The sequence below is a fragment of the Pseudophryne corroboree genome, chromosome 3 (assembly GCF_028390025.1).
Source record: "Pseudophryne corroboree isolate aPseCor3 chromosome 3, aPseCor3.hap2, whole genome shotgun sequence".
In the NCBI taxonomy this organism is placed as follows: Eukaryota; Metazoa; Chordata; class Amphibia; order Anura; family Myobatrachidae; genus Pseudophryne; species Pseudophryne corroboree.
The window spans coordinates 250,903,073-250,919,090 of record NC_086446.1 but is presented as its reverse complement, the minus strand read 5'-3'; the positions used below and the strand labels follow the sequence as shown (position 1 = coordinate 250,919,090).

The window sequence follows — 16,018 nt, the reverse complement described above, 5'->3', positions numbered from 1 at the left end:
GATGTGTGCTGAGCGGTCACTGGTAAGGGGGGTACTCACGGAGCGATCGCTGTTTAAAATCTAAGCAATCTGACTAGATTGCTTAGAATTTAAGCATGATCTGTCCGTGTGTACCCCCCACAGTGATAGTGATGCACAGCCCCGCGCATCGCTATCGCTGGTGCTAGATTGGCCTGCATGCAGGCTCAATCTAGCACATTGCTCATTTCACCCGCTGGGTGAAATGAGCGGCCTCCTGTCTCCCCCCGCACACTAGCACACATCGCACTGTGCTGGGCAGGGGGAGAGATGTGTGCTGAGCGGTTCGCTCATCACACATCTCTCCCCAAATCGAGCCGTGAATACGGCCCTATAGATCGATCAGCACACATCTCTCCCCGTGTGTACGAGGCTTTACACAGAGTCTTTGGCTGGTTGACTTCAAGCCTGCATTTCACCTGGCCTTAATCAGCCACAGAGCATGTATAATCAATGAGCATCCCGGTTTAAAGGGATAGCATGGTAAGTCTACTTATGATACACATATAAAGTGTACAATCACATTTATGCTGATGACAGAAAACTTTTATTCACTACTTTATTCCTTATTTCTAGCTGTATATTTGCCAGTCAGTCCACCTTTACCTTCTAATATCTATTGTATAAATCATAGGAATCATAAAAATCATAGGATTAGTAAAGACAAATGAAATAATTTAGCCCCTCCAGTACTTTAAGTTTTGTATATTTATACACCCATAAACATATTGGGCCTAATTCTGAGTTGATCGCAGCAGCAATTTTGTTAGCAGTTGGGCAAAACCATGGGGTTCATTCCGAGTTGTTCGCTCGCAAGGCGATTTTAGCAGAGTTACACACGCTAAGCCTCCGCCTACTGGGAGTGAATCTTAGCATCTTAAAATTCCGAACGATGTATTCGCAATATTGCGATTACAAACTACTTAGCAGTTTCAGAGTAGCTTCAGATTTACTCGGCATCTGCGATCAGTTCAGTGCTTGTCGTTCCTGGTTTGACGTCACAAACACACCCAGCGTTCGCCCAGACACTCCCCCGTTTCTCCAGCCACTCCCGCGTTTTTTCCGGAAACGGTAGCGTTTTTATCCACACGCCCATAAAACGCCGTGTTTCCGCCCAGTAACACCCATTTCCTGTCAATCACATTACGATCGCCGGAGCGAAGAAAAAGCCGTGAGTAAAAAAACTATCTTCATAGCAAAAATACTTGGCGCAGTCGCAGTGCGAACATTACGCATGCATACTAAGCAGAAAAACGCTGCGATGCGAAGAAAAATACCGAGCGAACGACTCGGAATGACCCCCCATGTGCACTGCAGGGGGACAGATATAACATGTGCAGAGAGAGTTAGATTTGGGTGGGGTGTATTCAAACTGAAATCTAAATTGCAGTGTAAAAATACAGCAGCCAGTATTTACCCTGCACAGAAACAAAATAACCCACCCACATCTAACTCTCTCTGCACATGTTATATCTGCCCCCCCCCCCCCTGCAGTGCACATGGTTTTGCGCAATTGCTAACAAACTTGCTCCTGTGATCAACTCAGAATTACCCCCATTGTCCGACAAAGTTGCATATTTTCTTTGTTTGTTGAAAGTGACACAATTACATTGAATGTTGCATAAATTTTATACTTTTTTCAGAATTTCTGTCTGGCTATTGAAAGAATGTGGCGAACAGAAGTAATTGTAGCTGGTACCATAGAGTATATGATATTTTTGTTTGAGCAACTGCACATTTGTTATCCACCTTTGGTACTGCACACATGGATAGAGAAACAAACTCACCTTTCGTTTTTTTAAACTGCTTAAAAATGTCAGCGTGCTCCAACATTTGTAGGATTACAGGTCTAAATTCACCTACATATACCTAGGAAAATGCCACTTACAAGGCCCACCAAAGATCACTTTAGGTCTAAATTTTTTATTAATTAAAATGTTTCAAATATGTTCTAAAATGCTACTCGTAAACTAGTGATTATATCCCTTGGACTGTCTTTGTTACATGTGCTGCTTTTATGTTTTTTAAGCTTTTAATTATATGAGTATTTATACTGTAATAAATTCATACTCACTTCATATGTGCCTTTATAACAAAATACTGTCTGAGGCTGGTTCATCCCATGGTACCAGTCATCTTATTGATTCGTTTCTACCCTCCCTTCCCCCTCTCCCCTTCTAACCTCATATTACACATGACTAACACTGGGCATATATTATGCAACTGTAAGTCCTATCCGCAGATTATCAGCAGGTTGGGACCAGGGACGTGCAGTCAGGGGAGGCAGTGCCTCCCCTGTGATTAATTATTAAAATAATACAAAGAAGATACTTATGACACATATTCTGTGTCATAAGTATCTTCTTTATTTAATTCTAATAATTTTCCTGGTTTAAATGACTTTGGGAGGCACTAATAGCAGTGCCTCCCATACAGAATGGGAATGGGGACGGAGCGGGGGGCGGGGCCAAGCACTGGGCTGTAAAAGCCCATTAAAAAAGATGAGGAAAGCGGCACTTAAACAAGTGCCTCGATGACAGGGACACCACCCCCATGGCAGCGAGGCACCTGTGATTGGACAGCGGATCCAGTGCTGGATCTGCTGTTCAATCACCCACACGCTGCGCTGGAGGCGACGGATCCCGGGGGTGAGTGGCGTTGGAGTAGCCTAGAGCAGCGGTGGTCCTGCAGTGTGTGCGGCTCTCCCCCCGTCCTCCTCCGTCGGCTCTGTGCTCCCGCTCACCTCATAGCCAGTAGCGGTGGCCCTGCAGTGAGTGCGGCTCTACCCCCGTCCTCCCCCGCCGGTTCCGTCCTCCCGCTCACCCCACAGCCAGCAGCGGTGGCCCTGCAGTACGTGCGGCTCTCCTCCGCCGGCTCCATCCTTCCGCTCACAGCCAGCAGCAGCAGGTTAGTTCTCTCTCTCTCTCACTCTCTCCCCCCCCCCCTCCTGTAGATTTGTAAGTATAATATTCATTTTTACAGGTACACCTATTGGATTCTACATGCACAAGTGGACGTGATCGGCGTGGGATGTAGGTAAGTAATCTCTCTCTCATTTTTACAGGTACCCCTATTGGATTCTACTGGACAAGTGAACGTGATCAGCGTGGGATGAAGGTAAGTATGTGTGAGTGTGTAAGTGTGTTTTAATACATTTTAACTTTCACGGTGTGTGAGTTGTGTTTTTATTTGGGTATTGTTTTTATTGTAGAACTACACGTACCAGTGGGCCCGTTATTTCCCCGCATGCTGGTACTTGAGGTTCTCTAAGTACCAGCAAGCAGGGGAGGCTTGCTGGGCTTTGTAGTTCCACAAAAAACTTTTTTTACACACATGGCTATCAGCCCGGCACCCACCACCCAGGGGTGCTGGGGACAGCCTCGGGTTTCACCCTGGCCCTTGGGTGCCTGGGGGGGGGGACCCATTGATTTAAGGGGTCCCCACTCGTCCAGAAAACCCCAGCCAGGGGTGACTAGTTGGGGGGGGGGGTAATGCCACGGCCGCAGGGACCTACATAAATGTGTCCCCCGGCTGTGGCATTATGTCCCTGGCTAGTGGAGCCCGGTGCTGGTTTTAAAAATACAGGGGACCCCTACATCTTTTGTCCCCCGTATTTTTGGAACTAGGACCGGACTAAGAGCCCGGTGCTTGTTGTCTAAATACGGGGAACCCCTGTCCAATATTTTTCCCAGTATTTAAACAACCAGGACTGGCTCAAAGAACCCGAGGCTGGTTATACTTAGGAAGGGGGACCTCACGCATTTTTTTTTAACCCATTCAGACCCTTCTCCATTAAGTTAATGGAAGCCCTGGACAACAAAATTGCATTCATGTCCTCCTCCCACTCCCTTCCCAGTCCCAAACACTATTTTTTTTTTTTTTTTCTATAAAAATGTACAATATATCACAAGTATGATGAGCAGGCAGGCAGCGGGCATTGGCGGCATTGGACTGAGATGCAAATTAGTGGCGGAGGGCTGGGTCAGTTGATGGTGGGTGAGTTTGTAAGCCATTGGCGGTGGCAGCGGGCATCAGCTCAGAGGCAGTAGCGGGCATTGGCTCGGCGGCGGTAGGGGTCAACAGCAGGATTCGGCGGACATTATGGCTGTAGTGCCTCTCCAGCCACTGACCTCACCGCACGCCACTGGTTGGGACTATAATCACATAGTGTATGGCCGCAACCGATCAGACGTGAGAAATCTTCCAACATGCCTGACTAATCCAATCAGTGGTTATCCGCATCTGGCAATGCATGCACTGCTACCAACCTCCCAACATTTCCCCTATTCCTTCAAGGGGGAGGAACGGGGAAATGTTTCCTCCATAGGTGAGGAACACAGGTATCATGCCCATACACTGTGAAATATCTCTCAGTGTATGCCCATGATATCTGCTGGTTTCAGACGGTCAGATAAAAAGTCTATCGGTCTGGCAAACATCTTATCTGATACTATATCCCAGCAGTATAAGCCGTCCCAGCTAGATGGAAGATGATATAGGGCTTGATAGAAGAAAGGGGGAGAGATCCCTCTGTAATGAAGGAGGCTCTATACACTAATAATTTTATGGTGGGGAAATATGGATGGTTAATTACTTAGTGTAGGGTAGATAGCAGGCTAAGACATGATAATTCATTGGTAGAGCTATTTATTTGATCATGGGGCTATTTTATTTAATAGTAGAGTCATGGTAGTAGCTATTATATCTGCTGACTGGGTTTTTTTTTAACTTCTTAATTTAATGTTGGTGGTGGAATGTGGAAGTTTTAGGAGTGGGGAGGCTATATGAGTATAATAATGATTTAATATAGGGGCTTGAAAGAAAATAGGTTTATTAATTACATAAGAATACTATTAATTGAATGCTGTGGAAGTTGTGGGGGTAATAGGGATACTTATTAAATGTGAATTCTAGTAATTTAATGTCAGCGATGGTTGGGGGGGTTAATGTCAGCAATGGTTAGGGGGGGGGGGGTTAGGTCTATTTATTAAATATAAATACTATTAATTGAATGTTTTAGGAAATGTATTATACGTGAATGCCATATAATGTAATGTCAATGATGTTGGGGAGGTGTGTGGGGGGGGGGGGTATTAAATGTGAATGAATGTTAATGTGGTTGCAAGTTGGGTTGAAATAAGGCAAATCTTGAAGATAGTTAAAATTGTGAGAGATAAATTACTAACCAATCAGCTCCTGTCATTTTTCAAACACAGCCTGTAAAATATAAGGTAGAATCTCATTGGCTAATCCTTTATCTCTCACAATTGTATCTCTCTCTCTCTGAGCTTCGATAAATACCTCCCATATACACATGCAGCAGCAGGTAGTGAATAGATAGGAGAGAGAAGTCAAGTCTACCGATTCTGGTGGGACAATCCAGATTTTGGGGACTTCCCCACTCAGTAAGGACTTTGTCCCAATTACAGTGGCAGTTGGATGGTATGTCCTGCTTCACACTACTCTGCTCATTAAGGGGGAGCTGCAAGCACCTAACACTAGTGTACACAGAATTGTCCAGTATTTCAAGAGGTCAACAGGAGGTTGGAGGATGGGTTAGCAATGGCTAAAATCATATCTAAGCTCCCTGTATGGTAGTCATACTCATTTTGTGGCATGATTTAGAAACCCAAAATATGCCCTAGAAAACAAGACAGTTACATCATTATGACTACAAACACAGATTTACAATAATTTATCAATAGTAATGATTTAGCTCAGAAAATGTTGTAAATATTTATTGCAATAAATGTTATAGCCTAAGTGTAGTAGTATTCTATATACATACTGTGTATAATGTTTAATAACCGGGTATATATAGAAACTGTAAAAGAAGATTTAGGGTTATATTTATGAAAGTCCAGAGAGAGAGAGATAAAATTGTGAGAGGTAAAGCACTAGTCAATCAGCTGCTGTCTTATATTTTACAGGCTATGTTTAAAAAAAAATAAAGTTAGGAGCTGATTGGTTGGCACTTTATCTCTCAGAATTTTATCTCTCTCAAGCTTTGATAAATACCCCCCATAGGATTTAAAATCACAGTTGTAATATCAAAAGAGTAATCTTATCTGTAAAGGTGCAGTTACATGATGATTGAATTAAGGAAACACTGTTAGCCTGGATTTCTAATTCTAGACAACAACAGTGACTGGAAATGGTATGGAAGCACTGCAGTGTTTTAACTATAATCAGATTGACTGATTTTGAGGATTTTCTTTAATCAAACAGGTAATTGTATTTACTCTATGAACAACTGTGTGCTGGGTCACTCACTTGGTAACTCAGATTCTTCTAACTTCATATGTGGCAGTTCTATTGCAAACACTACTAAACCTAATACAAGTTGTTTTATACAACCTGCAGAAGCTTATTAGAACAAAGGATATGTGAAATAAGGTTGTTTTAAAGGGGGAGATACTGTTCCACACAATGCAGAACACCTCCTTATGGGGAAAAAAATAATATAAAAAAAAATGGCTAACAGATATAAATAGCTTGCACCCAACTGCACAGCAAATGTATATACTGTATAACGTCAACATTTCTCTTTGCTTTCTGTTGTCGTTCTTACCATCAATTATTTTCGTCTATCTACTGAATATTTAGGGGGGAGATTCAATTAGGTGCCAGAAGGATTCACCCAGCGAATCCGCCACAACGCAACAATATATAATAAAACTAAAAAACAAAACAAAAACATGACAGAGTGTTGTGCTTAAGGGCCACTGAGATAGGATCAGCTGTGATTTGCTCAGGTTAGCAAAAAGTGACTGGAAATTATTTCAAAGCATTTGCACCTATAGTACATTTCACTTATTTTGCTAATATCTCAATTGTGGTAGATTGTGTGGTAATTCATTGTAATACACCATGACCCTATGAAATACTGTATCTACCTAGAAAAGACATGACATGCGGAAAAAAAAATTATTATGGTATTTAAGGGTTATAACAACAGTGCATCATATACATAATATATAGGGCTGAGAGTTATATAATTAATGATCTGGTTATAGTTGTATTATTTCCATCATAAATTTTGGCACATTATGGTTGATTTTAACACATAGGTTGCCTGTGGTCATCTTTATATTTATTTATAATATCTCCTAAATGCTTTCAAACGTTTACTATCAACATACTGTATGACTTTTATAACAATAAAGCTCATTAATGGCCACTTTAGAATGCAAAAGTTATCTACATATATTATTGACCTCCTCTCTCGAATAAGTGGGGTCACATGACACATTTCTTTTCCCGCGATCAGAAACATTTTAAAAAAAAAATCAAGCAAACAAAAGCCCAACGGTCAGTGCAGAACTGATTCCCAACCGTCTCCGGCAGGTGCGCGCTCCCGCTCACAAGAAAGAAACCGACGTGCCCGCGCCATCCTCTCGCTTCTCCTCACCTACTGGTGCGCGCATGCGTGGTGGGAATAGAATGTCAGCGGCAACAGCTGTTGTTTAAAGCAATACAAAAAAAGTGTCACATTTTAAAAATCCGATAAACGCGCTGCTGCTGCTTCTGTGTGATAGCGGTAACTGCTGTTACTGTACAATCATAAGGACTCATAACTTGGTGACAGAGGAAGCTGATCTTGTTACCCCCTCCCCATATCACAAACACATTCATTCTCCATGTGCCTGGTGCAACCTGTGCCTAGTTAGCTGTTATGTAACTACAAGTCTCAGCTAGGCAGTGAAGGCTGAGACTTATAGTTCCACAGCTGCTGCAGGACCAGGAGATGTCCATGTGTGGCTAGGGAATGTACAGTAACACACACAGCCACAATAACATCGATTGTATGTTATTGATACAGAGAGGGTGGCTAATAAGCCCCCTATCTATTGTACTGCAGAGATGTCAGATCAGTAGCCATAGACAGATACAACACTGCATCATAAACCAGAAGGGACATGAATAGGAGTGCTGAATCGTATTGTGGATGACTGCAGATTAAGGTGTTATATATACAGTACAATCCCCTGGGTTGTTATGGATGCTCCGTCCATGAGATGAGGGCATTTGTGATACCAGTGACTTGTGCTCTAATGGGTACAACACAGGGTCGTCTAATGGGTACAACACAGGGTCAGTTAGAAACGTGTTTCATATAACGTATAACACAGACGCATACAATGTGCTTTTCTGTGATAGAATAGATTGTATTACACCTATTATTCCCCACTGGCTAGAAGTTTGGGATACTGTTCCCACTGCCGCCTTCTATGTAATAAAGCCATAAAGAATTATATGTATCATTTTAGTCACGTCCACTAAGTTTATGTGACTTTAAAAAAATAAAAATAAATTATTTCTAGAAATATATTTACATAAAATGTCTCTTAAGGACTATCAACATGTTACAATTTCCCTTCATTGTCCTATAGCATGACATATATACAGTATATACATTAGAGGGGTGCAAAGAAAGAGCTGGATAAGGTGTTGCATATCAGGAGGAGGGGAGGCACGATGTATGCAGAGACAGGTAGGTTAACCCCTTGGGACAGGGTCTCGGGGTGAGGGTAAGAAGTCACATACACAATAATGGAGTACACAGTACAGAATGAGAGGAGGGGGCGGGGACTAGACCCAGGGACACAGTATAAAGAGGATGAGATCTCCTCACACCCAGGAAGTGCCTTCCCAAAATTGAGAAGAAGAAGAAGAGACGGCAATAATAATAGTAGTATTAGTAGTAGCTAGAGATCGGACAGACTTCATTCAGCGCTGCTGCCAGGTAATACTCCATTGCCCGACATTAACCCCATACCCGCCGTCACCAACTTCTGTAACTTACGTCTGCATGGTGATTGTAATACTCTACCCTCACTCAGCATCCCTCTCCTATTCAGTGTTCTTGCACTGTTCTGTATAGCTATATACACCCAGCCAGCATTCCGTGCTAGTCTATGCACTATACCTATGTATTGGAGCAGTGCATATATACTGCCTGATATATTCTGCCCCTATGTGTGTTATATATATATATATATATATATATATATATATATATATATATATATATATATATATATATATATATATATATATATATTATAATTAGTTTGTGTAATGGGTATTTGTAGTGGAGGGGTTACTTGTGTCCTCTGGAAGACAAGCAACAGGAAGCCATCTCAGGGCTGCAGACTTGCAGTGGCGTCTGTAATTAACATCTGATTTGGGCAGGTTTGTTATGCAAGTGCTGGAGGAGTTCTGCAACATGCCTGCATTCTCTCAGTATGGGCTGAAGAATGGCGTTTTGGGCTGTCTGAGAGGGGGCTATAGACTTGCTCATGGTTTATAGGAGTATGCCCAATCAGGCGAGCTCCTGAAAGTAGCAGTGAATGGTTGCTTGGTGTGAAATGCAGAACGTCTAGGAGTTTCTTTTCATTGACCTTCTAGTATTCTGTCTCTCTTCAGCTGGGATCTGCTAGTGACAGTAAGTGAAAAAGGAAGTGGAGAAATCTATCTATATCTCCCGATCAGTCTCTTTCGCTCTATAGTAACCAAGCGCTGGCAGTAATTTGGTGGGGTTAGTAGCGCTGCACTGTGGAAACCGCGAGTGACCCCTGACCCGTGCAGGATAAGGGGTGAGTGGGGCTCTGTGTGAGGTGAGTGCACAGTGACAATGAGTTACACGCCACGGCAGTGACACAGAGGACTCTAGCTGCTCCCTGAGAGCCTCTCTCCCCTCCAGTAACTTCCCAGCCAGGAGCCATTTGCACGTCCTTAATGAGTATATTACATTTAGCATTGTCTGGCAGGAATGGGGTTAATGCCCTCGCCCATAGGGCTTCTTTACTACGCTTGTGTGTGTGATAGAGGGGACTCTGTTACACTGTTCTGCAATATGTCTGCCAGCCCTGATACTTTATACCTCCATGCGCCTGCAGAGGGGCAATGAATCATCCCTTATTTCTTTTGGATGAGCATATGTACAGAAGTTCCCTGATATACACTGGCTCTGCTGACCATCAAATGGACTTATTTAGCAATGGGTGTAGTAGGGGATTTGTTGTGGGTTTTTTTTTGCTTATGCAAATTTTCATTGATGCTAAAAGGAGCTGTGTAACAACTAGTTACTATTTTCTCTTGTGAATTTCATTTTTTGTAAACAAGAGAAAAAAAGCTTTTTCTAATATCTGTTCTAAAAAGTTTTAATTTGTGTTAATTAAATTAAAATTGATTCAATTATCTTCTAAGCAAAGAAAGTTTAGTGACTGAGCAGAACAAAAGGCCTGTCTGTGGCAGCTTTTGGCCATTGAGTATAGTTGTCTTGTCTAAGGAAGCCATTTCCCTCTTGTGTGGAAGGGAGTGCAGCTTTCAGTTCTTCCATTTTTACATCTTATGTGTACTTTTCTGCTATTTAATTTTTTTCAATGCATAATATTAAGAATAAATAAACGGGATAGTACTTGCAGATAGTTCGGTGAATTGGACTGTATAGTTATCCCAATGAAGTACTTTACTAAACAGACACTTGTAAATATCTTTCAATAACTATTGGGTATATTTACTAAGCCATATATTTTGAAGCACTTTTTTATTTTTATTTGCAGATTTAAAAGGGCAATAATATTTAATGCAAAACAAGCCTGATTTTGCATTTACTATTATTGCCCTTTTAAATATAGCAGTCAAAAATAGTCTATTTAGAAAATCCATTGCGTTAGTAAATGTTCTCTTAAGGATTTTTATTTCAGTTCTAAACTTTTACTATGTAGAATATGTCTTTACTTCTCATTATTACAGAATATGTACACCTCCCCATACTGATCCCCTTTTATTTACCTTCACTAATAAGCCCACAGCACAACCCTTTAGTTTTTGCCTTAATACTTGATAGTAATAAACTTTCCTGCCCTCTTGTTCTTGGCTGGGGTATTACATTGTGAGATGGTCTTGTCTGCTTTTGCTAAATAGTACATGAAGGGTGGGGAAGGCCTCCCAAACATATGTAAATATTGGCATGGGGTGTCCTTGTATGCTTCATGGCACATAACATCACTTAATAGACCACTCCTGTAAACTGTAAGGAGACAATAGAACATTGTTTTACTGAAATATACATACTAGTTTTATTAATGGAATGCTTAGTAAGTTTCAACCATTTAAATTTGCTTTTCTGTTAAAATTTTGTTTGTATTTATTCTTTCTAGATCTGGATCTCATGGATTATATATTTTTATAACCACTATCATCAGGATGATGGTGTTAATCAGAAAGTATTTTCATCTTCCTCATGTATAAAACAAAGACCTAATGATGACACATTCCTCAGGCCTGCATTGAAAGACATCCATGCTCCCTAATTAGAAAGGGCTTCCATTTTGTTTTAGTTTTTTTGCTTTGCTCTAACTGAGAAACATTGGCATACCGTAGCCAGAAACTGGCGGAAAACATGCCAGTCCAGTCCCTAAACGAATTTGCTGATGGTCCTGGTGGAGTAGGCAGCTCTGTCTGCTCCCAAATGGAAAGCTCACGCTCAACCCGGGCAATGAGACGTCGAAATAATATTTCCCAAAAAACCCTGCAAGAGATGTTTTTGTTGCAAGCTGAGGAGGGTGTGACTTTTGAATGCATGTTCTGTGATGAATCCTACAAACATAATGAAGAATTGGGAAAACATGTTTTGACCAAACATAGACCAACGCTGTGTGAGCCCACTGTTCTCTGCGTGGAAGCAGAATACCTCAGTCCTCTGGATAAACACAGAAAAAGTGCGGTATCTCCAGAGAATGATATTAAGGATGGCAATAAAGGCTCAGACTGCGAGGTGTGCGGACAGACTTTTATGGACTTTGCTGACCTGGAAACCCACATGAAGAAGCACAAAGATTCCTTTACGTACTCCTGTGATATTTGTGGCCGAAGATTCAAAGAGCCATGGTTTTTGAAAAATCATAAAAGGACCCATTTTAGCAGATCTGGAGGAAAAAACAAACAGCAGCCTGCTTCTGAAAGTCCTGTTACAATAAATGAGATTGTACAAGAACAGGTGCCAACAAATGTGACCTCATGCTATAAAATGTGCATGGTGTGTGGATTCTTCTTCCCTGACAAAGAGACCTTGTTTGATCACAGTAAAATGCATGTAAAGGGCTCCAAGTCCACTGTGAAATCTACAAATGCTTCAGTGTCCTGTAAGGAAAATGTGAATAATGTAGCTGCAGAAAAGGTCTCCAAGGAAGAATATTTGGGTTTTTTAAATTTAAAGCCATCAGCTCCAACCACCAAAACTACAGCCAGCAAATGGATTGAGGCACTGGATCCATTCAACACCTACCAGGCTTGGCAACTTGCAACTAAAGGCAAAGTTGCTCTTGGTCATGGTCAGTTAAAGGAACCTCTCTTTGAAATAAGCATGGAAACTGATTCTTCTGACAAGGATGATCTCAATGAAACATGGAGTACAGAACAGATTAGCCAGTCTGCTCATGGAGAGGAGGCTGACACTATTAAGCTTAAAGATGGTGAAATGGCTGCTTCTTTGCAACAATCAGACAATCTAAAAACCTATTGCTCAAAATTGCCTTATGCAGAGTGTGAAGATAAACTCCAAAACCACCAAAAGAAGTCCACTTTCTGCCCTGACTGTGGAAAGTTATTTAAAACCTGCCAACAGCTTACCATGCATTCTCGTGTGCACAGGAAGGGTAGGAGTGACTCTGAGTCTTCTACAATGAGCAGTAGCTGCGAGGGGCTGCTGTCTGTGGAGTCACCTGACACTCCAGCCAGTCTGGAAGATCATGACTCAAATAAAATGCAGGATGCCTCTGAATCGGAAGGTGAAGCTGTACTGACCGGTAAGAGAACGTTATATAATCGCATATTTTGAAAAACTAAAGTATTGTAAACTGTATTATTGGGTTTTGGTATTCATGCTTCTGTATTGACCTAAATTATGGTGCATATGTTCCTATAATAATCTTTAGATGCCATATTTGTTTAGTGTTTGGGCCAAAAATATTGACTACTGAATAATTGACTACAGCCAAAAAGAATTAAGCTGTGTGTAAGTGTTTAGGGCAGACTAGATGGGCCAAGTGGTTCTTATCTGCTGTCAAATTCTATGGGCATGATTCAATTCACATAGTTGAATAGCACCGGGAATTAGCTCCCAGGGCTATTCAGTGCAATGGTAAGTCAGAAAATGCCCCTACTTCCCTACTACCCCTACTTAGACAGGGTGTTTTGTCAGGGGAACCAGCATTCTCTGACTTAAGTGCCCGGTACGATGCTGTTTCCACTGTGCTAAGGGCAAAAATCAGCATTGCACCGTCTGTTTTGTCGGATTTCTGCTTGCACCCCTCTGGGGGTGCGAGAAGAAATCCTGTTGAGTGTCACTGGACGCTGTATTGAATAACCCCGGGAGCCAATTCCTGGTGCTACTCTCTGTGAATTGAATCGTGCCCTATGTTTTGTGGTGTGTTGTTTTTTTGTTTTGTTTTTTTAAGATTACTAAATTTCCATATACATTTTATGGCCACTTCTCCTTTTTTTACTGAGCAGTATCCTTTTAAATGTTAATGCATTTTGTTGATTACTGCACCTCCTAGTGGCCATTGGTATATAATGTTAAACTTTTTCTCTTGGTGTGTTTCCCCCCCCACTACTCAGTAAAGTGCTTTTCTCCAAGAAAACTCTTCTGCATTTTTTCTTATTTAAGTCATGTTTTTCCGATGATCTGCCTTGCATAACTTATAACTTTATTGCATATTTTTGTGGATAGAATGAACATTCTGTGGAACTGGTGATTTTCTGTGTATGTTATATTTGTACTTTGTAGTTATTTTGTATTCACCCACTGTAACCATGTAGTGTGCAAAATAAATCTTCCTCCTCTGTAATATGGCTTCCTGCTAATCTACAGCACTTTATGTCCTATTGAAAAAAAGTGCTATATTCACATTACCATTAATAATAATAATAATAATAATAATAATAATATTATTAGCTATTGTAAACTGTACTAGTAGCCAAGATTATTTCTATTTTGTACATGTATTTATCTTTTCTTGTCTGCCTACAGATAAATATGAAGATGGTGAAGCAAGCTTAAAAACAAAATGCCTTCCAACTTCCAGAGAGTGCAGCTATTGTGGAAAGACTTTTCGCTCAAATTATTACCTCAATATTCATCTCAGGACCCACACAGGTAAAAAGCTATTACATGAAATATAGAATCCTCAAAATAATCAAAACTGTGCCTACTCCTTTGTGGAAGTCCTATTGAGAAACTTGCAAAACAACGTTGAACCCCTAAATATTTGGAGCCATATGGCAACAGCAATTATCCTTGCAGTAGTAGTAAAGCTGTGTGGGTGCTTTCATATCCTTTTTCTGGGCCAGTTATTTATTCTATTTAATGTGCGTCTCCCCACACATGGTAAATGTACAGAGTTTATTTTCTAACCCCTCTAATCACATTTGTCAGTACTAGGGGAATTGATGTATCTATGGTGTGTACAAAATCCGTTATGTGTAAGCTTCTAACTGTGTGTTTCTTTGTAGGGGAAAAACCGTACAAATGTGAATTTTGTGACTATGCTGCTGCACAGAAAACCTCTTTGAGATATCATTTGGAGAGACATCACAAGTTTAAACCTGGAGAATCCAATGCTCTGGTGAAGAGCATTAGTAAAAGTTTGCAGCTTAAGAAGTTTCCTCTTCCTCCCCTTACTGCGCCTGAGCCTGACAGAAAGCCCTCCCAGGAAACCATAAATGATACCAAAATGGACTGTTCCAGAATCAAACCTCCCAAGCGGATGTCTGCCTTGCGTAACCAACTTGTGAATGCGAAGCAATTCCTCAAAAGAAAGGGAATGGCTCTTGTGAAGAACAAGCCTGGGAAGGCAGAGCCTATGGAAGAGCGAGCAGCCCCCATTAACCACCATATACTTATAGAGGATGATTCATTGGCTTGTGATGAAACTCTAGACCAAGAGACCTCTGCTGCTGAAGAGAGATATTCTCTAGAACAAAATAAAGACATTACTCCTTGTAAACCAGACTCCATTTTGGTGGATTATTCGATACCATTGGACCTAAGTTTAAAACCTGTTCAGGACTTGTCAAACACCATTTGTAACCGTGCCTTATTGGCAATCCACACTTGTCCTTACTGTAGCTGCAAAACCTTATATCCAGAGGTGCTAACTATGCACCAGAAATTGGTCCATAAACAATACTGTGAACTTCCAAAAAATGGCTGTAGAAATAAAAACCCAGCTTATATAATCAAAATGAGACGCACTGGTTGTCCCCCTGCTTTAAAAGGGGTGGATGTGTCGCCTGTAAACTCAAATGACATAAGAATAAAAGTTTCTCCGGAATCTCATCCCAAGACCCTTAACAATGACCAGCCAAAACTGACCTCTGTTCTGCCAAACAAAGGAGTTAATTCATTACCAGACTACAGTTATATAGAGCAAGAAAATAAATCTCCCTCCGTACCCCAAAATGGTCAGCATATGGTCAGATACGTGCAACCTGATTTACAAGGTATTTCTCACTTGTTACAGAGAATGCAAGAGCCAGAACAGAACCTAGCTCCACGGAGAGAATCCTCTTCCAGTCACCATAGCAGCACAAATGGATATTGGTCAGGAGCTAATCAATGTAAAAGACCTGGAACTGCACAGCTAGAACTCGGGGAGCCCTTTTCAAAGATGACCAAGCACAACATGCCAGTCTCTGCATCTATCAACTATCCTAATGTTGACATGGTTCAAAGACACTATTATAGTCAGAGTTACAATCAAAACCACGATGAGCCTTCCTCTATGTCTGGAAATTCTCTGTTGCCCACCAACATGTGTTATCCACACGAGGTTGATCCTCGTTGGCATTTAATGAAGTCTTATGAACACTCACCAACTGGGACACTATATAGAATGAGCAACGCTTCTTTCAATCAGGGATCCACTTCTTCTATGGAAGGTAATACTTTAATGCAGTGGTTCTCAAACTCTGTCCCTATCTCATATTT

The 16,018-nt window shown here is 41.3% G+C and overlaps 1 protein-coding gene across 3 annotated transcripts in view; it reads left to right on the top strand.

The window, feature by feature from the left end:
• Positions 1-16,018, top strand: part of ZNF217 (zinc finger protein 217) — a 43,499-nt gene that overhangs the window by 24,270 nt on the left and 3,211 nt on the right. The window contains exons 1-4 of one of the 3 annotated variants that reach the window (XM_063958984.1): positions 8,670-8,764; positions 11,187-12,833; positions 14,060-14,185; positions 14,542-15,969. In XM_063958984.1, the coding sequence (XP_063815054.1) occupies positions 11,429-12,833; positions 14,060-14,185; positions 14,542-15,969 (2,959 nt within the window). In that variant the 5' untranslated portion in view covers positions 8,670-8,764; positions 11,187-11,428. Of the gene's footprint in view, positions 1-8,669; positions 8,765-9,262; positions 9,467-11,186; positions 12,834-14,059; positions 14,186-14,541; positions 15,970-16,018 lie in introns of those variants that run through there. The other 2 variants (XM_063958985.1, XM_063958986.1) reach the window with 2 other exon arrangements.